The sequence below is a fragment of the Pan troglodytes genome, chromosome 14 (assembly GCF_028858775.2).
Source record: "Pan troglodytes isolate AG18354 chromosome 14, NHGRI_mPanTro3-v2.0_pri, whole genome shotgun sequence".
NCBI classification, from domain to species: Eukaryota; Metazoa; Chordata; class Mammalia; order Primates; family Hominidae; genus Pan; species Pan troglodytes.
The window spans coordinates 118,133,332-118,154,600 of record NC_072412.2 but is presented as its reverse complement, the minus strand read 5'-3'; the positions used below and the strand labels follow the sequence as shown (position 1 = coordinate 118,154,600).

General features: G+C 40.8%; 1 protein-coding gene across 7 annotated transcripts in view; it reads left to right on the top strand.

Moving 5' to 3' along the window:
• Positions 1–21,269, top strand: part of TUBGCP3 (tubulin gamma complex component 3) — a 102,592-nt gene that overhangs the window by 48,144 nt on the left and 33,179 nt on the right. For all 7 annotated transcript variants that reach the window (XR_010150587.1, XM_001142636.5, XM_016925573.4 and 4 more), the window contains 5 exons: positions 11,442–11,552; positions 11,876–11,984; positions 17,093–17,282; positions 19,584–19,719; positions 20,562–20,630. Coding sequence is in view for 6 of the 7 variants with exons in the window: in XM_001142636.5 (XP_001142636.2) it covers positions 11,442–11,552; positions 11,876–11,984; positions 17,093–17,282; positions 19,584–19,719; positions 20,562–20,630 (615 nt within the window). In the remaining variant the exon portion in view is untranslated. The remainder of the gene's footprint in view (positions 1–11,441; positions 11,553–11,875; positions 11,985–17,092; positions 17,283–19,583; positions 19,720–20,561; positions 20,631–21,269) is intronic.

Sequence of the window (21,269 nt, the reverse complement as noted above, 5' to 3'; positions counted from 1 at the left end):
ACATCTTTACCCTAAGAATTTGGTAATTTAGACAGTTACATTGTGTGTTTGATCACTATGTAATTAAAATGTGGAAATTTTGTCTCTTTGTTTCTTCTATAGGTTAATTTTTCCTTAGTTTCCCTAATGGGAATTATAACTTTGTTGTAAAATTGCATTTTTTTTCAAGTGTGTGGTTAACTCTAAGTAGTTATAAGTGAGCTTTATAATCATTCATCTCATAGTAATTTATTATATATCTATATAAGAAAATGCTTCTTTTTATAATAAAAGTGCAAGATATCAATAAAGAGATAGAAATTGTAAAAAAGAGCCAAATAGAAATTCTGGAGTTAAAAAGGACAATTACTGAAATGAATGAACTCACTAGTGGGGCACTACAGCAGATTTGAACAGGGAGAAGAAAGTCAGCAACTTGAGTTTAGGTCAATTGAGACCATCCAGTCTGAGAACAGAAAGTTAGAAGAGGGAAGGAAAATGAACAGAGCAAAGAGACCCAAATTTGATGAGAAACATTAATCTACACATTCAAGGAGCTCAGCAAACTCTCAAAAGTAGGATAAACTCACCACAGCAAGACACATTTAGGTTGAATATCTCTTATCTAAAATGCTTGGGACCGGAAGTTTTGGAGTCTGGATTTTGGAATGCTTGCATTATACTTATGTTCAGCATCCCCAGTCAGAGAATCTGATATCAGAAATACTGCAGTGAACATTTCCTGTCAGTGTCATGCTGGTGTCCAAGATGCTTTGGATTTTTGAGCATTCTGGATTTCTGATTTTGAGATTAGGGATACTCAACCTATATAACCAAACTGTAGAGAGACAGAGCAAATCTTCAAAGTGGCAGGTGGGAAAACCCATCACACAGAAGGGATCCTCAAGAAGATGAATAGCCGATTTCTCATCAGAAACCGTGGAGGCCACAAGGTGGGGGAGAATACATTCAAAAGGTGGAAAGCAAAACCATGATGATTCAAGAATTCTGTATCCAACAGAATTCCCATTCAAAAATGGTGTCAAAATCAAGACATTTCTAGATAGATAAAACTTGAGAGAGTTCCTAGAAGCATACGGACTACCAAAATTGATTCACAAAGAAATAGAAAACCTGAATAGACCTGTAACAGGTAAAGAGATTGAATCATTAATCAGGAAACTTTAGCAAAGAAAAGTGCAGGAGCCGATGGCTTCTCTGGTGAGTGCTACCAAATATTTAAAGAATTAACAGCAATCCTATTTAAAGAATTAACAGCAATCCTTCTCAGATTCCTTAAAAAAATAAAATAGGACGGAATACTTCTTAACTCATTTTATGAAGTCAACATGATACAACACACAAAAACTACATACCAGTAGTTCTTAGGAATATAGATGCAAAACTCCTCAGTAAAATACTGGAAAACAGAATTCATCAGCATAGTAGAAGGATTGTACACAATAGCCAAGTGGAATTAATCCCAAGAATGCAAGGGTAGTTCAGTATAATCAAAGTCAATCAATGTAAGACATCTTACTAAGGCAGTGAAAGGAAAAATGATCAACTCAACTGGTGCTGAAAAAGCATTTGATGAGATTCAGTACCCTTTTATGATAAAACAGTCAAACTTGGAATAGAAAGGAACATAACTAATAAAAGGCATCTGTGAAACACTAACAGCTAACATACTTAAAGATTCCATGCTTTCTTCATAAGGTCAGGAACAAGACAAGGGTGTTCACTCTTACCACTTCCTTTTAGCACTGTTGAGAAAGTTACGGCCAGGATAATTAGTCAAGGTTTTTTTTTTTTTTTTTTTAAAAAGGAAAAAGGTAAAAGCATCCAGATAGCCAGATTGGAAAAGAAAAAGTAAAACCAGCTGGGTGCAGTGGCTCACAGCTGTAATCCCAGCATTTTGGGAGGCCAAGGCAGGAGCACGGCTTGCGATCAGAGTTTGAGACCAGTCTGGGCAACATAGCAAGACCTTCCTCTCTACAAAAGATTAAGAAAAAATGAGCCAGGTGTAGTGGTGCACACCTGTAGTCCTAGCTTCTTGGGAGGCTGAGGTCAGAGGATCACTTGAGCCCAAGAGGTTGAGGCTGCAGTGAACTATGATTGTACCACTGCACTCTGGGTGACAGAGTGAGACCATATCTCCAAAAAAAAGTAAAGCCATTTCTGTTCACAGATACTTGATCTGATTTATAGAAAACTAAAGAATCCACGCATACTTTATAATAAAGATTATATATAGGTAGAGAGGTGTATGTATAGCTGTCTAATGTATAAGTTCACCACATTGGCAGGATACAAGCTCAATAACAAAAATCAGTTATATTTCCATATACTTTCAATGAATAATCCAAATATGAAATTAAGAAAATAACTCCATTTAAAATATCATCTAAATAAGTTAAATACATAGTACAAAATTTAACCAAGGAAGTGCAAGACTTGTGCTCTGAAAAGAATAGATCATTGTTGAGAGGAATGAAAAAGGCCTAAATAAATGGAAAGACATTCTGTGCTTATGGATGGAAGGTTTGATATTGCTAAGATGGCAGCGCTTCCCCAACACGAGACACACTTTCAATGTTTGATATTGTTAAGATGGCAGTACTCCCCCAACACGAGCCACACTTTCAATGCAATGTCTATCAAAATTCCAACAGCCTTTGCAGAAATGGAAAAGCTGATCTTCACATTCACAGGGAAGTACAAGGGGCCCTGAGGCCAAACAATCTTGTAAAAGAACAAAGTTGAACAAACTTTCTGATTTTAAAACATGCTACAATGCAAGGTAATCAAAACAATGTGATACTGGCATAATGATAGACCTCTGGGTCAATGGACTAGAAGCGAGAGCCCAGAAGTACATCTTCATTTTTATTGATTTTCAATAAAGGTGCCAAGATTACTCAATGGGGATAAAAAGCCTATTCAGCAAATGATAACAGGACAACTGGATGCATGTAGAAGAATGCATTGGGATCTCTGTCATACACCATATGTAAAGATTAACTCAAAATGGATCAGACACCTAAATTTAAGGGCCAAAGTTATAAAACTTAGAAGAAGATATAGTGGTAAATCTTTGGGACCATGGATTTGGCAGCAGTTTCTTAGATATGTCATCAAAAGCATGAGCAGTAAGAACAAGTAAATCAGGCTTTATCAAAATAAAAACTATGTACATTAAAGGGCACTTTTGAGAAAGTGAAAAAAACACAGAGTGGGAGAAAAGTATTTCCAAATCACTTACCTGATAATGGTCTAGTATCCCATCCCAAATACATAAAGAACTATCACAACTCAACAAGAAAAATCACCCAGTTTAAAAAGGGTTTGAGAAGATATTTCTCCAAAGAAGACACAAAAATGGACAATAAGCACAGGAAAAGATTATTATTATAGGGAAATGCAAATCAAAACTACAATTAAATACCACTTCACAGCCATTAGGTTTGTTAACAAAACCAAACCAACAGCCAGAAAATAACAAGTGTTGGCAAGGATTTGGAGAAATTGGGAACTGCATCGTTGCTGGTAGAAACACAGAATGGTGCAGCCCCTCTGGAAAGCAGTTTGACAGTTTCTAAAAAAAATTAAATATGGATTTACCATGTGACCCAACAGTTCTACTCCTAGGTATATACCCAAAGAAATGAAAACACGCATTCATCTAAAAACTTGTCTATGAACATTCATAGCAGCGTCATTTATAATAGTCAAAAGTGAAAACAGCTCCAGTGTCCATCAACTGATGAACTGATAAATAAAATGATGTATATCCATACAATGGAATATTATTCAGCCTTAACAAAAAAATGAAAATCTGATACTTGCTACAGTGTGGGTGAATCTTGAGAACATTGTGCTCTGTGAAGTAAGCCAGACACAGAAGGCCATATATTGTGTGATTCCATTCGTATGAAATGTCCAGAATTGGCAAATGCGTAGAGATAGAAAGTAGTTAATGTTGTCAGGGACTGGGGCTGGGGAGGCAGAGAGGAATGAGTGACTGCTTAATGGATATGGAGTTTCTCTCCAGGCTGATGAAAATCTTCTGGAGTTAGATCATAGGAATGGTCGCATGACCACATTGTGAATATACTAGAAGCCACTAAGTTGCACACTTTAAAATGGTGACTTTTATATTATGTGAATTTCCTCTAAAAAAAAAAAAGTAGAAGTTCCGAAAACACAAACGCTTGGTGAGGGATGCCGGCTACGGTAGCTCCTGTGGCTCCTTTCCCGGGTCTTCTCCCTCCCTGCTAGGTTGAGGTGCTCCTGTTCACCATGGAGTCGCCGTGCGCAAGTAGGGCTCTGTAGCTCTCAGGCTGCACATCTGTTTGCCACACATGGGGCCTTGCAGGAGTTTTTTTTGTTTTGTTTCGTTTTTGAGACGGAGTTTCCCTCTGTCGCCCAGGCTGGAGTGCAGTGGTGCGATCTCGACTCACTGCAAGCTCCACCTCCCGGGTTCACGCCATTCTCCTGCCTCAGTCTCCTGATTAGCTGGGACCACAGGCGCCTGCCACCACGCCCGGCTACTTTTTTGTACTTTTAGTAGAGATGGGGTTTCACCGTGTTAGCCAGGATGGTCTCGATCTCCTGACCTCGTGATCCACCCCTCTCGGCCTCCCAGAGTGCTGGGATTACAGGCGTGAGCCGCCGCGCCCGGCCGCAGGAGTTTTAATGTGGATTGATATGGGCATGAGGATTTCCAAAGCCCCGCGGTGTTTCTGCTGTGCACTGAAACTTGAGGACCCCTGGTCTATCCACCCTCCGATTCCCTGCAGCAGCCCCCAGAGTCGGGCGGGGACCTGCAAAGTTTGTTCTAAAATTGAGGTGATGGGAGGTGGCTGAGTTCAGAGTGCCACCTCCTTCCACACCAGCTCTGCATACTCACCTCCCTTCCACACTCGCAATCCTCTGTGCAGTAGTGCAGGCTCCAAGAAATTCCCTTGGAGGGAAAGGGTGGGAAGGGAGTGAGGGATAAAAGACTACAAATTGGGTGCAGTGTATACTGCTCGGGTGATGGGTGCACCAAAATCTCACAGATCACCACTAAAGAACTTACTCGTGCAACCAAACACCACTTGTTTCCCAAAACCTATGGAAATAGAAAATTAAAAAAAAAAAAAAATTCTCTTAGAAAGAACTCTGCTTTATCTAGTGTGTCCAAACTGAATATCAAGTCAGTGATGTGGTAATATGCGGGCTTATTTTTTAAATAAATAAATAAAATTTAGCGCATTAAGGGTTAGTGCCTATTTCAAAGCACCTGCAACAGCTCAACATGTGATGTGAACTGTGTGGTTCCTGTTGACAACAAAGGCACGGGTGCTGTGGTTTGTTAGTCACATTTATAATTGAAGGAAGAGATAAATTTCAGATAGAGGTTAGTGAGGTTAGTGAGGTTAGTGAAAATAAAGATGAGATTATTTTTCCTCCCAAGTCCACAGACCCCTGCTGTGCTGTCTGTCTGTGGCCCTGGTTAAGGGAGGCCCAAGTTGGAACAGGACCCAGGGCTTTCCTTTGACCTGTGCTTTTGCAAACATGAGAGATGCATGGGCTGGGCATGGCGCTGGTGTGAGAGCTGCACCTTCTGTAGTGACCCGAAGCCTGAATTCACCTTGACCTCCAGTTCCTCCTGCCTGGGAGTCGGTGGATGCCTGCTGAATGGGGACGCGGTGCGTCTCCCTCTTGGCTGTGTCTGCCCAGAGCCTACTGCTATTCCTCGGGGACTTCCTTGCGTTGGGCTCCTGCCAGTCTCAGGGACCTCTCGGTCTCTCTGTTGATGGCCCAGCAGAGCTCATTCCACGTGTGAAGGCTTTCTCCTGTCTTCCTTCCTGGAAGCTCTTTGAGTGCCAATCATGGCTGAACACTGCACTGCCTCTCTGCCCAGCTGCCTCTGGGCTTGGCTGATTTGCAACTGCAAGATGACAGAAAAACTTCCAGATGACATCTGGGCTTTGCTATGTCTGCTGTGGTATCATTGAAAGCTGCCTCTAAGTCTAACATCTGGGATTTTACTTTTTAACAATAAAAAGGATATAGACCTTTAGCCCACTAGTGCTAAGAATGGTATCTAAATTTTGTTTTTATTTTATTTGTATCTTGTATATTTGCAAAGGCAGACAAAAGTAGAGGGCTATAAGAGTTTGGAAGGTATTCCGAATGATTAAGTTGGAAAGCACTTTCAGCATTTGGGGAAAAGTTTATATTTTTTGCTCTTAAATGTAGGTACTGTAAAAGTAAACCAAGTTTTTCCATTGTGTTACTACTATCTAGAGAAGCTGCATGGTGAGTCCTTTCTGTAGCTAACCTGGCTTCTTCCCCCATAAACTTAAGGTAAACAAGTTATGCCAATATATTCAAGTTACAGGCAGAACCACTCAGTTTCCATTTGCCCTTTGGATAGTAAAGATTAGGTGCTTCAACTAGCAGCAAGAAAAGATGGGTCAAGTTAAAATTAAACTTGCTTTCAAAATTAGATTTCCAGACTTGATTCAAATGTTTACTTAAATGCTGTGATTATATTCTAAAACTCTACATTCTTGAATTTGAAGATCCACAAAGTATGGATAAGATAGAATATCTCTGGATCTATTTAGCACTGTTGCTGTGTTACTGAAATTTAAAAGTTTACCATGTAAAATATCTTACTGTTTTGGAATTTTTATGCCATACCTCTTGAAATATTGTAATTATAAGTTTACCCTGTAAATTATCCTTTGTTGTACAGAGAATCTGACCAATTTACCCATTCCCCTGGTCCAGTTGCCATTTTATTGTATCTAAGTGTGGCCTTAGGAGAAATCTCTTGGTAGCTGCCTGCGTGATTGGCAAGTTGAAGTTGGAATTTTTTATGGTCTGTATTAATGGATCTGATTCTCAGAAGTTGCTTGCTAAGAAAATTACCCTCTTCATTTCTGTTTTTAGTAGGGAGGCCTTGGCATTTGTCCAGCAATTAATGAGAAATCATGGTACAATTATGTTTTATTTTTTTTCTTAATTCTTTCTGCGTTTGACATAATGGTGAAAATTAAAGAACCTTGAGTGGAAAATGCCTTAGTAAAATAAAAGCGTATCACAATTATATTCTGACCTTGGTTTTTTTCCCTCTATAACTCTATATTTTTCACAGAATTAATTATATTCTAAAGCGTACCCAGGCTCTGTGCTTGCTACGAGATGTTTGCTGCTGGAGTGATTGCATGCTCCTTTGCCCTTAGATGAAGCAGTGCCTTCATAACTTCTAAACATGCCTGAATTGCCTGAGGTTTTTTATGGCTTAAATTTTCTTTATTGTTCATACTGATAAAAATCCGGCTGTACTCCAACTATTAGGATAAATTAGTGTGTTGTCTGTAGAAATGAGCTCTTCTGTCTAACTGAATAACAGACATACAATTTATTTGCAGTTAATATAATCTGTAGCATGGCAAGCTACAGAGCAGTCCCAGCATGAGCGCGGTGACTTTGTCGCTGCCGAGATTACTCAACAGGGGCTTATTTCTGTCATGGACAATTGAAGTCTAGGTTAAGTCGATGATGCCTCCGTGATAGTACTGCTGTTTACCCCTGAAGGGCAATATAGATCTCAAAAGGCTAAAATAGATCAGTGAATGCTTCAGTCATTTACATTGATACTTAAAGATAAGACATTTTAGTTGAAAATAAACGTAGCAGCCTCTTCCCTATGGTCATAAAAATGTTGGCACTTATTCATTGCCTACTTACGCAGGAGATTGGCGGTACATAATTGATACTGTCTGGCCCTTAAAAGGATCAAATAGAAGATTTTGACATCATTAAAATTTTGTTTCCTGAAATACTTACTCTTGGAAGTAGATTTCTGTGAAAGAAAAAAATTCATTTTTGGTTGGTTGCCCTGGGAAAATGACGTTATTTAAAAAACACAACAATTTACTGGTAGCATGTGTTCAGTATTTGGCTAGAATTACTTGATTCTTTTATTAAACAGTGTTTTTTTTCTAATAGAAAAATATTTGCAGTTTAAACAATGTTGATCACATAAGCACATACAGAGGATAAAGTTAAAATTCTCCAGTAACCCTGTCAGGACCAGACACATTCTGTTAATATTTGTATATACTGATTTTTTTCTGTGTATTTGTGTGTATCGTATGCGTAGTATATTGTCAACTTGTTCAAGTAAATAATGAACATTATTTTATGCCATTAAATTTTTTTTTGACACCAAGGCTTATTAAAATGATCTCTGAAACTCTATTTTGTGAATATAATCGTCCCGTGGTATACGAGGGGAATTGGTTCTAGGACCCCTGTGGATACCAAAATCCACACATACTCACGTCCTGCAGTCGGCCGGTGGAACCTGTGGGTTGAGAAGCGGGCCTCCCATACAAGTGAGTTTCACACCCCGAGGATGCTAAGTTTCTGTGTGTGCCGTTGGTTGGAAAACATCCACCTATAAGTGGACCCGCACAGTTCAAATTGGTGTGATTCAAGGGTCAGTTGTATATGCGATTTTTTCCTGGGAAGAACTATACTTTTCATCAGATTATTGGAAAGGGCTGTGGTAGTTAAGAACAATCTATTTTTAATGACTACATGGTAATATTTTGTAATTCATTTATATATTCCCTTATTTTTAAGACATTTAGCATAGCATATTAGAAGTATAATATATGCTGACGAAGAATATTTTATTCCAGTAATGCAAGTATAACATTTTATTTAGAGTTTATTCATATTCACAAATGAGACTGTCCTGTAATATTTTTGGTATTTTTCTAATCACATGTGCTAGTGTTATGCCAGTTTCATGAAATCAACTGAGGCCATCCTATGTGTATTTCTGTGGCCTAGAATACGTTAAGCAACCTAAGAATTATGTCTTAAAAAGTGTTAGTAACCCTGTGCCTTAGTGGTAGCATTTTATATTTCCAGTTTCCTCTGAAGATACCGTTTTCAGGGTCTTCTCTCTCTTGCTTCTTGGGTTACTTTTGACCATTACATTTTGCTAAGAGATCATTAATTTTGTATTGCTGTGTAATTTTTAAAGATATTTGGAATTTATGGAAAGATCACCAAAAAGGCACTTTGGGTGTGATACGACTGAAATGTGTTTTACAGTCTGACTGGAGAACTCAGCTGCCGTGCATCACAGGGCAGTGCTGACTCTTAGGCCTGCTGGCTTTTAATTGAAAATACTGCCAAGTGCTGAGGTCATGGTCCCGGTACCATTTCTCCCTCAAAGGAAGTAGGGCTCCTTGGAGAAGTGGCTGATTCTAGGTATTGGGAGGAACAGAGCTAAGCCTAGAGCACCATCTATAGCAGAAAAGTAGGGCAGACCACTGGGGTCCAGTGTGGACTCAGGAGCGGCTTGAAGAGGCTCCCCCGCCCCACATAGGAGATGGGGAGCCCCAGGAAGAGCATAACTGTGATGGAGGAAGCACTGGATACGCTTAAATCCACGCTCTCATGATCATAAAAAACGAATTGGTCGTCATTGGAGAATGTAAATAGAGGCATTATCAGATGCTTCCTCAGCATTTTTTGATATAGTCAAATGATTTCCTCTTTTAATCTGTTGATATAATTAATTATGGTGATATTAACAATTCCTGATGAGGCATCCTTAGCTCAGAGGAAAGGATGGTGTATTCATTAAATGGGGCCGGCTCGGCCAGTAAAGAAAAAAATGCCATCCAGGAGAAGACGTAGACTTCCCCCTTATAACATACTGTGTGCCAGGATTATACCAAGTTCCAGAGGAATTAAAGATCTAGGTAATAGGACGGGCATGGTGGCTCCTGCCTGTAATCCCAGCACTTTGGGAGGCTGAGGCAGGCAGATCGCTTGAGCTCAGGAGTTTGAGACCAGCCTGGGCAACATGGTGAAACCCTGTCTCTACCAAAAATGCAAAAAATTAGCCGGGCATGGTGGTGTGCTCCTGTGGTCCCAGTTACTTGGGAGGCTGAGGTGGGAGGATGGCTTGAGCTGGGGAGGCAGACGTTGCAGTGAGCCAAGATCATGCCAGTGTACTCCAGCGTGGGCCACAGAGTGAGACCCTGTCTCAAAAAAAAAAAAAAAAAAAGATCTAGGTAATGAAAATAACTCAATAGAAATACTGAAAGAACATGATGGACAATATTTTCATAATCTAGGAATGGGAAGATCTTAGGAAGACAGGAAACTCAGAAACCATAAAGGAAGACTGACATTTATCTACATATAACAAAAAAATAGATCAGAACTAAAATATGGACCATACTATAAACAATGGCAAATGATTAACTTGGAAAAATTAAATCTCTAATATTTAATGATTCACAAATCGTCACTATTCCTAATGTACAAAGAATTTTTGTATATTGATGAGAGAACAAAATGAATAGCAAGATGGGTCAAGGGCATGAAAAGACCATTCACAGGAGAAGAAAAGCAAATGGCAATTAGAACTATGAAAATATGCTCGGCTTCATTTTTGGTTAATGACAGCAATATAGGATAACCATGATTCCACCTAACTGGCAAAATCTAAAATGAGCCAGGATGCAAAAACAGGACATCTTGCCCGTGGGAGCGTCAGTCTACACAGCTGTGTGGAAAGGAAACCTGGCATTGTCTATAAAAACTAAAAGCTACTTTAATTCAGCAGTTGTGCTTTTATAAAACAAGTTTATAGAAATAAAAGTGCAATTCTATTAGGGTGTATGATTGAAAAATGAGAATGGCTGCATTGTTGTAGTGGGAAATAAACTGGAAGCAACAGCAATAGAATTTTCTCCTTACTGCTCAGTTTCCTTTCTAACGGCAGTGATGTAGGTGCCCGTGAGGGTCAGGGCGGGGGAGCTGCTTGCCAGTGAGGAAGAAAGCTCCTGAGCACAGATGGTTCCCGGGGGAGCCACACAGGGGTCACTTCTACAATGCCACCTGGCTGGTGCCGGCCCCTTGTACACGTGGGTACATGTACAGCAAGGCCTGCCCATAGAGCTTGGGACTTGTCTGTGAAGAGAGGACACCGGCCTGGGCACCTCTGTTTTCCAGGCTTTGGGGCTTTGCAAAAGAGAGACTGCAAGGGCAGGCAGACTGATGGGAGGAGACACACAGCTGCTGCCTGTGAGGGAGGGGAACCCCAAAAGCCTGCACCGTTATTGAGGAAGAGCTCCCTGTGGCCCAGGAAGCCTCAGTATTATGCTGCAGAGGCACTAATGGACATTCTGAATCTCCAAGGAAGACATAACTTGTTTTTGTTATACTTTAGTTTTAAAAGTTTAGGAAATACATAGTTCCAATTTAGAGAGATTTCTGTGTTTCATACAAGTTTTATTGTATAAATAGGTAAGACTCCCTGTGTCTGGAGAACTTGGCTTTCTAGAATAACTTACTCTTTGATGTTGCTGTTGGTTAATATTTTGCCATAAATATCACTCTTGAACATTTCCATGCCCCTTTGCTTTCAGTTTTTTGTAGCATCAGATCCAACAGTTAAAACAGATCGACTGTGGCACGACAAGTATACTTTGAGGAAATCGATGATTCCTTCGTTTATTACGATGGATCAGTCTAGGAAGGTAGGATTAGAAGAGATTTTTGTGATTTTGATGTTTTATGGCTATGTATACTTAGATTATGTGACAAAACCAATTTTCAGTTAAAATTTCATGCGTTTTGAGATTGTTAATGTTCTGGAGATGAAGTAAGTGCATGTTAATTGAATACATCAGTATAGTATGTGTTCAGTATATCTTTGAGTTACTAGAATTCACTCCATACTGTAGCAGATGCTCTTGTTGGTTTTCAATCAATAGCCAATTTGTAGCTTATGAATATTTGTAGATTTGGGCAGTCGTTTTAAATTTACATAAAAGTAATCATAGAATGTTTTTCTTTTTAGGTCCTTTTGATAGGAAAATCAATAAACTTCTTGCACCAAGTTTGTCATGATCAGACTCCCACTACAAAGATGATAGCTGTGACCAAGTCTGCAGAGTCACCCCAGGACGGTATGATGATGCTGGTGGGGTGGTGATGATGGCAATGGTGTGATGTTGATGATGATGTGAGGATGGTGATACTCATGGTAACAGTGATGTTGATGACGTAGTGATGGTGATGGTGTGATGATGGGGATGATGGTGATGTGATGATAATGATGTTGGGGATGGGTGGTGATGATGGCGATGATGAATGCGTGGTGGTGGCAGTGATGGTGGTGATGATGTTGATGGTGGTGATGATGTTGATGGTGATGATGGGGGTAATGATGGTGGTGTAATGACGGTGATGTGATGATGTTGGGGATGGATGATGCGGATGTGATGATGGCATGCTGGTGGTAGTGATGGTGGTGATGATGATGATGGTGATGTGGTGATGGTGTGATGATGGTGATGTGATGATGTTGGGGATGGGTGGTGATGATGGCGTGGTAGTGGCAGTGATGGTGATGTTGATGGTGATGATGGTGGTAATGATGGTGATGGTGTGATGATAGTGATAATGATGTTGGGGATGGGTGGTGATGATGGCGATGATGATGGTGTGCTGGTGGTAGTGATGGTGGTGATGATGATGATGATGATGGTGATGATGTGGTGATGGTGTGATGATGGTGATGTGATGATGTTGGGGATGGGTGGTGATGATGGCGTGGTAGTGGCAGTGATGGTGGTGATGATGTTGATGGTGATGATGGTGGTAATGATGGTGATGGTGTGATGATAGTGATAATGATGTTGGGGATGGGTGGTGATGATGGCGATGATGATGGTGTGCTGGTGGTAGTGATGGTGGTGATGATGATGATGGTGATGATGTGGTGATGGTGTGATGATGGTGATGTGATGATGTTGGGGATGGGTGGTGATGATGGCGTGGTAGTGGCAGTGATGGTGATGATGTTGATGGTGATGATGGTGGTAATGATGGTGATGGTGTGATGATAGTAATGATGTTGGGGATGGGTGGTGATGATGGCGATGATGATGGTGTGCTGGTGGTAGTGATGGTGATGATGATGATGATGGTGATGATGTGGTGATGGTGTGATGATGGTGATGTGATGATGTTGGGGATGGGTGGTGATGATGGCGTGGTAGTGGCAGTGATGGTGGTGATGATGTTGATGGTGATGATGGTGGTGATGATGGTGATGGTGTGATGATAGTGATAATGATGGGGATGGGTGGCGATGACGGTGATGATGATGGCGTGGTGGCGGCAGTGATGGTGGTGATGATGTTGATGGTGATGATGGTGGTAATGATGGTGATGGTGTGATGATAGTGATGATGGAGATGGGTGGTGACGGTGATGATGATGGCATGGTGGTGGCAGTGATGGTGTTGATGGTGATGATGGTGGTGATGATGGTGATGGTGTGATGATAGTGATAATGATGGGGATGGGTGGTGATGATGGCGTGGTGGTGGCAGTGATGGTGGTGATGATAGTGATGGTGATGATGGTGGTAATGATGATGGTGATGTGATGATAGTAATGACAATGATAATTGTGATGGATGGTGATAGTAATGATATGATGATGGTGATAGCGGTGATGATAGTGGAGGTGATGATGATGTGCTGATATTACAGATTACTTAAAAGTATTTTTTGTACCATAGGATTTATAGATTATTAGAATTACTCTCTGACGCACCTTAATACATAGTATTATGTATGTATATATATAGTACTGTGTAAATTTTTAATTTCCTTTTTATACAGAGTTATACAGTAAGTGTTGGAATAGGTATAGCTGTTTTAAAATGATAAAGTGGCAGTGTGCCAAAATAAGAAATAACAGAAAAAATATTGCTAATGGTAGCCTATTCTTTGGGATGCAAAGGCTTTGTTTGGAGAAGAGCCAGGACTTATTGCACTTATTGTGTTTATTGCATTCAGAATGTCGCGTGAGCGTTCAGCCTGTGGGAAGTGCTGAGGCTTTCCCTCGTTCTCTTCCTTTTCCCCATTTGCCGCCTGCCCCACCCTCAGTAATTTCATGATGTTTTGTGTATGGCTAACTTATATTTATAGCTCTCCAGTTTTGGCTGTATTTGCTATTTATATTGTCATGGTTAATTCAAAAGGTTTACTTTGCGTAGGACACTGTGGTAGCTACAGGAAAGAGACGATGACTTCACCATGACTGTTCCTTTCATGAGCTTATTAGTCTGGTCTTGGAGAGGAGATGCGTAGTAAAATAACCAGTAGTCAGTAATAAAGGTGAAAGTGATCAGGGACGTGAGATGTGCAGGTGAAGCGCTTTGGGTATTTTCAGGCAAGGCTCAACAGGAAGGCTTTGGAAAGAGGCAGGAATTGCACTGTCCATGGAGAAGGAGGAGAATTTGGTTGTGGGTTATCGTGCAGCCCAGGACAAAGGAATAATGTGCATGGAAGTGCAGAAGAGAAATAGGACGAATTAGACTTATCTAAAGATTGTAGTGAAAATAAAAAGTTATTATTTAATAATGTGACAGACTAAAGAGACACAGACTAGGACCTCAGGTAGGAAGCAGGATAGGTTACTGGGTGTGGTTTTAGCTACAGGTGTTACTGGAATGACAGATGTTCTCTTAACAGGACTTGGCTCTCTGGACGGGAGGGCTGGGGATCAGGAAGAGTCAGTGATGGCACTAGAACTCTGAGCTCATGAGGCCAAGTCGGAAGGGCAGCAGGGGATTTCGGGAGAGCATAGCACTGAGAGAGGAGTGTCATTTAGGGCAATTTGGTTTTCAGTAGCTGAGAGGACTTACTAGTGGAAGCTTCCAGCATGTATTGGAAATGCTATACTGAAACTCTGGTTAAAAGTCAGGGCCGAATATAGAGATTTTGGAAGCACTTATCTCACCATGGTAACTCAGGACAAGGCAGGATGGTGTAGCAAGAGCTCCCGTGTGGTCCAGGGGAGACACCCTTTCCAGGCGTGTGAGAGCCATGGCCCCTCTCACCCTTTAGCATTCAGACATAATTTTACATGTATTTTTTTTTGTGGGGGGGTACATAGACCCCAGATTAGTTCCTGGAATAGAGATAGATGTGATCCAATACAGATTTTGGGGAAATGCTTCTACACTGAAGAGGTGGAAGGAAGAAGAACCAGGAGAGCAGTTGTGTTCGAGTTGTGACCTTTCATAGTTCCTAGAGAAGGCGGCGCACGCATGGGCTGTGCCTGGGACAGGGCGTCCCCATGCGCCTGCTGTGCCGGAGGCTCTCCATGAAGGTTGCTGCTGCTTGTGTGAGCACCGCGTCTGCTGTGCTGCTGGCGGCCCCCATACCCACTGCCCCACATCTGCAGATTCAATCAACTGAGGATCAAAAACACTTAAAAAAAAGGCAGCCACTAAAAAAATACACAAAAAACCAAGACAGTTTAACAGCTATTTGCATAGCATGTACATTGCGCTAGATATTATAAGTAATTTAGAGATGATTTACTGTATATGGGAAGATGTGTGTAGGTTAGGTGCAAATATTGCTCCGTTTGTAGAAGAGACTTGAGCATCAGGGAATTTTGGTGTCTGTGGGGGTCGTGGGATTGGTCCCCTGCAGATGCTGAGGGTGACGGGGCGCTGCTGCTGCTGACGCTGCTGCTTCTCTGTGACGACTCCTGTGGTCCCCGTCATCCTGTCCATGGCTGCCAGGGTCTGCGGAGAGCAAAGTTTCTGCTCTTGAGTATTTATAGTGTAACTGGGAAGACAGAAGATGCAAATCCTAAAAGACTCCTAATAATGGTCAAAAAACAGGAGAACATGTCAAATTCATCTTTATCTGTGAAAAGGTTATGAAGATTTAAAAGTGTGAATAAAGAATAAATAGTGAAAATTTAAAAACTGGAGCACGAGAGATGCCTCAACCCTGAAGGAGCAAAGAGAGTTCCGAGGAGGCTCTGGGTTCTGTGTCTTCATAGGCTGCTTTGGGCTAAGACTGATTCAAACCTTCTCTTTGGAATGAAAATTTTTAATGACTCAAACAAAGGTGTAATGAAAACATTTCTAGAGAAAAATCTTTATGTCATTAAAACTACGTAGATCAACGGAAATACAACCCCATGCCCTTAAAACAGGACTGTGGTGAGCTCATCAAGGGGTTCCGTGGTGTCGTGACTCCAGGCAGACCTCACTCATCCTCATAACTACAGTTTCTTCACTGGGAGCATCTTAGTTGTTTGCTACTAGTGTGTAATTGGAATAATAGCAACACTAAAATAGGCCTGTCTTAACTGCTTTCTTATTCGGAAGGACAAACAAATCTTAAGAGTCTTCTGGTATATTTAAACTGGGTAACTCAGATAGTGGAAAGAGACTTAAACTCTGAATCAGAAGATCTCGCCTTTCTTGTCCTTGCTTAGTCTTCAGCTAGCGTTTTGCCTTCTCTCAGTCTGAGGTTGTTCCTCCCACTGGGGTTATTGTCTAGCTTAAGTATTATTATGGGTTTAATGAAATGAAGTATTCATATAAGTTTAAAAAATGGTTTTGTGCTTTGCAGATGTAAATCAGCACTGTAAGAAGCTCTGTTATGTGTATAGTCTCCACCTGCGATTTCTTCTCAATAGAAAGCTATGGAAATGCTTTCTTCCGCTATGTTACTGCTTAGAGTCAGGCGTCTTTATTGGTGACAATCTGGTTTTGTCCCCTAGACATCTCCACCAATCTCCGTAGAGTTCACTCTATGGTGCATGATACTACTACTCAACTTTTGCGAGTTGTACAATTCACAAAGCTTATTTGCATGTGCTGTTTTGGTCTTAAGACTAATTTATGGAAACATCTTATGGGTATGGACGGGTGACTCAGCACTGACTTGCCCTATTACCAGTGTGTTTTGGTGAGATTTACGGTTAGTTACAGTGTATTAAGGGATTTGGAAATCATGAAGACACACATGTAGGTGTCTGCTGTGAACCCAGCTGGCAGAATTGTTTTCATGTGTGTGGTCTTAGGGCTCTGGTCTCCTTTGTGGAATGTCCAGCTGTCTGTGCCTGCGGTCAGTCTGTTACTGATGCCACAGGCAGTGGTTGGCCCTGAGTCTGGATGTATGTGCCTTCATTTCTCCTCTGTGGAAATACAAATTACATATGCATGTGTGCTCTTCCCTGTTGTTCTTTACAGCTGCAGACCTATTCACAGACTTGGAAAATGCATTTCAGGGGAAGATTGATGCTGCTTATTTTGAGACCAGCAAATACCTGTTGGATGTTCTCAATAAAAAGTACAGCTTGCTGGACCACATGCAGGCAATGAGGCGGTACCTGCTTCTTGGTCAAGGAGACTTTATAAGGCACTTAATGGACTTGCTAAAGTAAGGCACTATTTTGATTTCTATAAATAAGTAATATATTTGACATGATAAGGAATCTTGTATTTAAAAGAATAAATTATATTAAAAGAAAATGAGTTGAATTCTTCGAGCATACTTTTTAAAATAAAATCTGAAAAGAATGTAAAATTTTCAAAAGGTAAAGCCCCTTCATTTTTCTCTGGTTATCAGCAGAGCATCATTGTCATGTTCTGTGCTTTATTCATAAGAGAAACTGGCATTTCTTTCCAAAACTGTGGGGCTTACAGTCTTCATGTATGAAGAGTTGGTCTAATCACAATTAACTTTAGCTTGAGTTTGAAATAAAGCTGAAAAATAAAATATATATTTTAAAGTTGAATTTTACTTTTATATTTGTAGTTAATGTTCACATAAAAATGAAACTATGACCTTTTCATTTTGCTCCCTGACATTTCTTATGGCATCTTCCCTTCCAGAGTTAAATGTATGTCCTTCTCCACAAGTTCTGGACCAGAGCCTGCTATGCTTCTAGGTCTAGAGACAGTGCAGACCCCGGCCCAGGCAGCGTGAGCCTGGGCATGAGCATCCCAGGGGTCCACAGCCTGGGCCTGGAGATTTTCACCCAAGTGTTTAGAAGAATGAAACTTCTTTTTTGGTGTTCCTTTTAGGACACTTAAAGTAAGATAAATGTTCCCTTTAAGACACAAAATAGTAACTTACCTTTAAACCCTGCCAGTGCTCCCCAAGCAATTGTTTTAGGCCTCAGGTCCTCAAGTTTCAGTGTATCACAGACTAAAAAGCTTGCTGCAGTAGCTTGTGGGCCCACTTCAGAGAATGAGATTCTCAGGTGTGGGGTAGAGGATTTGCATTTCCAGCCAGTTCCAGCTGCTGGTGATGCTGCGTTTGTGGGGACTACACATTGAGAAGCACTGTTTGAGACATGCAAGCTCTTACATCCTACCTTCTAGCCAGAAGCCAGTCTCCCGTGTGAAAACTCATGTGGCTTTTTGAGGCGTACACAGCCATAGCTGGCTTGTGACATGCTCATGCCTTAGTCATAGCTGATGCCTGCTAACACATTTGTAAGAAAAGAAAGTTCACTAGTACAGTAAATGCTGGTCGTGATGAGGTCAACACCTGTTTGAAGTATGAGTGGTGATGAGCTTTTAAAGGGGAAATGTTCTCTACTGCCATGGGGGCATGGGGTGTGTATGTGGGTCAGTTGGTGCAGATGGAGATGAGGAGCCAAAGTGAGGTTTGGAGGACACTGATGGTGTCATAGGTCACATCATAGAGCCGGCTGAATGCATTTGCCTTGTGCCCAATCTTAATGTTGAAAGTATCACATGCTTGCTATAAAATGAAAAATTCATTTCTCCTCAATGTCGTATTTTAAGTTCCTAGTTTTTAGGTTTATTTGACGTTGTGTGTCTTTTTCACCTTGTCTCTGCCCTGTGTTTTGTAGAGCTTACACGTCTACCTGAGTTGATTAGTGGTGTTCCTAACTTGGTCACCCCCGATTAGAGACGTGTTAGCTTCATATTTATAAAAGCAGATATCAGTAACCCTCAAGAAATGCTTGCTGAAAGTGTAGTGTTTCTTGGCCCTTTAGAATCATGACATCCATGTACCTAATTGCTTTGATTTGATGGAGGCCTCTCCTCTTCCCATTGGGTCTAAAAGGAAATTACATCAGCTCATGCTACTCATAGGCCAGTCTGAAGTTTGAAAACGTTGTTAACATGTATAGCACATTTAAGTACTTTCAATTTAAGCTGAATCAAAATCAGTTCTTTTTTTTTCTTTTTTTTGAGATGGAGTCTCGCTCTGTCTGTCACCCAGGCTGGAGTGTAGTGGCGCGATCTTGGCTCACTGCAACCTCTGCTTCCTGGGTTCAAGCGATTCTCCTGCCTCAGCCTCCAAAGTAGCTGGGATTACAGGTGCCCGCCACCATGCTGGGCTAATTTTTGTATTTTTAGTAGAGATAGGATTTCACTATGTTGGCCAGGCTGGTCTCAAGCTCCTGACCTCAGGTGATCCTCCCACCTTGGCCTCCCAAAGTGCTGGGATTACAAGCTTGAGCAAATGTTCCTGGCCAAAATCAGTATTTTTCAGATTTTAAAGAAATGTAACTCCACAATAATTAGTAATCCCTGTTTGCAGTTAATGCTCTGAAGCTTTTGTTGCCGCATTATTGTATTGGTCCCATTTGTCTTTTGAGTTTTTATAATTTGAACTCTTACTTTTAATAGTTTATACGTTTTTTAAAGTTCATTAAGAATTGAAGTAATATTTTCTTTAATTTTTAAAAAATTTGTTAAGACCAGAACTTGTCCGTCCAGCTACGACTTTGTATCAGCATAACTTGACTGGAATTCTAGAAACCGCTGTCAGAGCCACCAACGCACAGTTTGACAGTCCTGAGATCCTGCGAAGGCTGGACGTGCGGCTGCTGGAGGTACTGCGGCTCTGCGTGTTGGGAACGCCGCCCCGGCACCAAGGACCCACTGGGCTGGGGTGTTCTAGCGAGTGTTTTCCATGTTGTTTCAGGCACAGCTAGCCGTTATGTTTCTGGAAACTGGGCAGCCTGAGTAGGAACTCCACTCTGTGGCTTGTTACTGCCTGGTCAGCACATCTGCTCTCTCTCCACCATCTGGGTTTCCGTTTGCCCATCTTGCAGCGAGGAGCCTTGCAGGGCTGCTAGGCTTAAGCTGGAGAAAACGCATGACACCCTTGCCCTGTGCTGGGCAGCATATCACAGATGCTTAGAAAATGGTGCTTTCTTCTCATAGTAAATCCAACAGGAGCACAAGACATGGTGTACGATGGTATTTATCAGAAAATGGATGTTTTTAGTTGCAGTTTGGTAGGACATGACTTTTCTTAAGGGTGTGGTTATTATGAACATAAACCCACTATTTACTTAGTTGTGATGGAAGATCATTAGCAGAACGGTTAGTTTTCTTAAAATATTGCAAGAGTCATCTTGGAATAAAAAGATTTGGAACATATTTAGAGGCAGTGGGGTTTCGTCGTAAGCAAATGGTGATGAATTTTAAACACATAGTCACAATATTCATTCAGAAATACACCATGCATTGCCAGATGTTTGCAGAGCACCTACTGTGTGCTCATTATTGCCTAATTGGTGAGGTTGTAGAAGTTAACAAGAAGATGCACTCAGAACTGTTGAGCAGTTTTTAACAATTGGGCATTATTTTACTGCTTTTTCTTTGCGTTAACAAGTTCTTCAGCAAGAAGCTTAAGGTCTTGCAATTACGTGTTTGTTTCTGTTGTTAGGTCTCTCCAGGTGACACTGGATGGGATGTCTTCAGCCTCGATTATCATGTTGACGGACCAATTGCAACTGTAAGATTATCCTGCATCATTTTATAGTATTTACAGCTATTAAGATTGTTAAACATTTTGTTTGAAATTGGCTTTCTTCTCTGGGGACTTCTAATTCAAGTGATCACTCGACATCTAAGATCTACTCATTGAATGAATACTTAAGCCAGAATTGTGTGTGTGTTTTAAATGATTATTAATGAGTACTGAAATGCTCTATTATTTTAAAAATTCTTAAAAATATCATTTGTTCTATCATAGGTTTCAGCAACTCCTTAATAAATGGACTGTTCATTTTCTTCCATTATTCTTATACTGTGGCAACTAGTTTAGGATAATGTGAAAGGAACTATAAAGTGTATTTTACGGGAATCATATTTTTACTACTTAGATAAAATTTGGTATTTAGTATTCATTTAAACCGATGACGAAGCAGCTGTACTTTGTTCATAGTGCTTTTACCTACATAACAGTTACCACGTTATAAAAGGCTGACCAGGAAAGCTGTCTTTTTACATGTCGGCAATTAAAATGCCTCCTTTTAGTGCTCATTTTTAAAGTATTCAGACTTGAATAAATTTCCTTGACCAAGATACCCTCTAAACTTACTTCAGTCAGTTTTATATCTGAAATACTGAAGAAGGACATTGCATTTCTTTG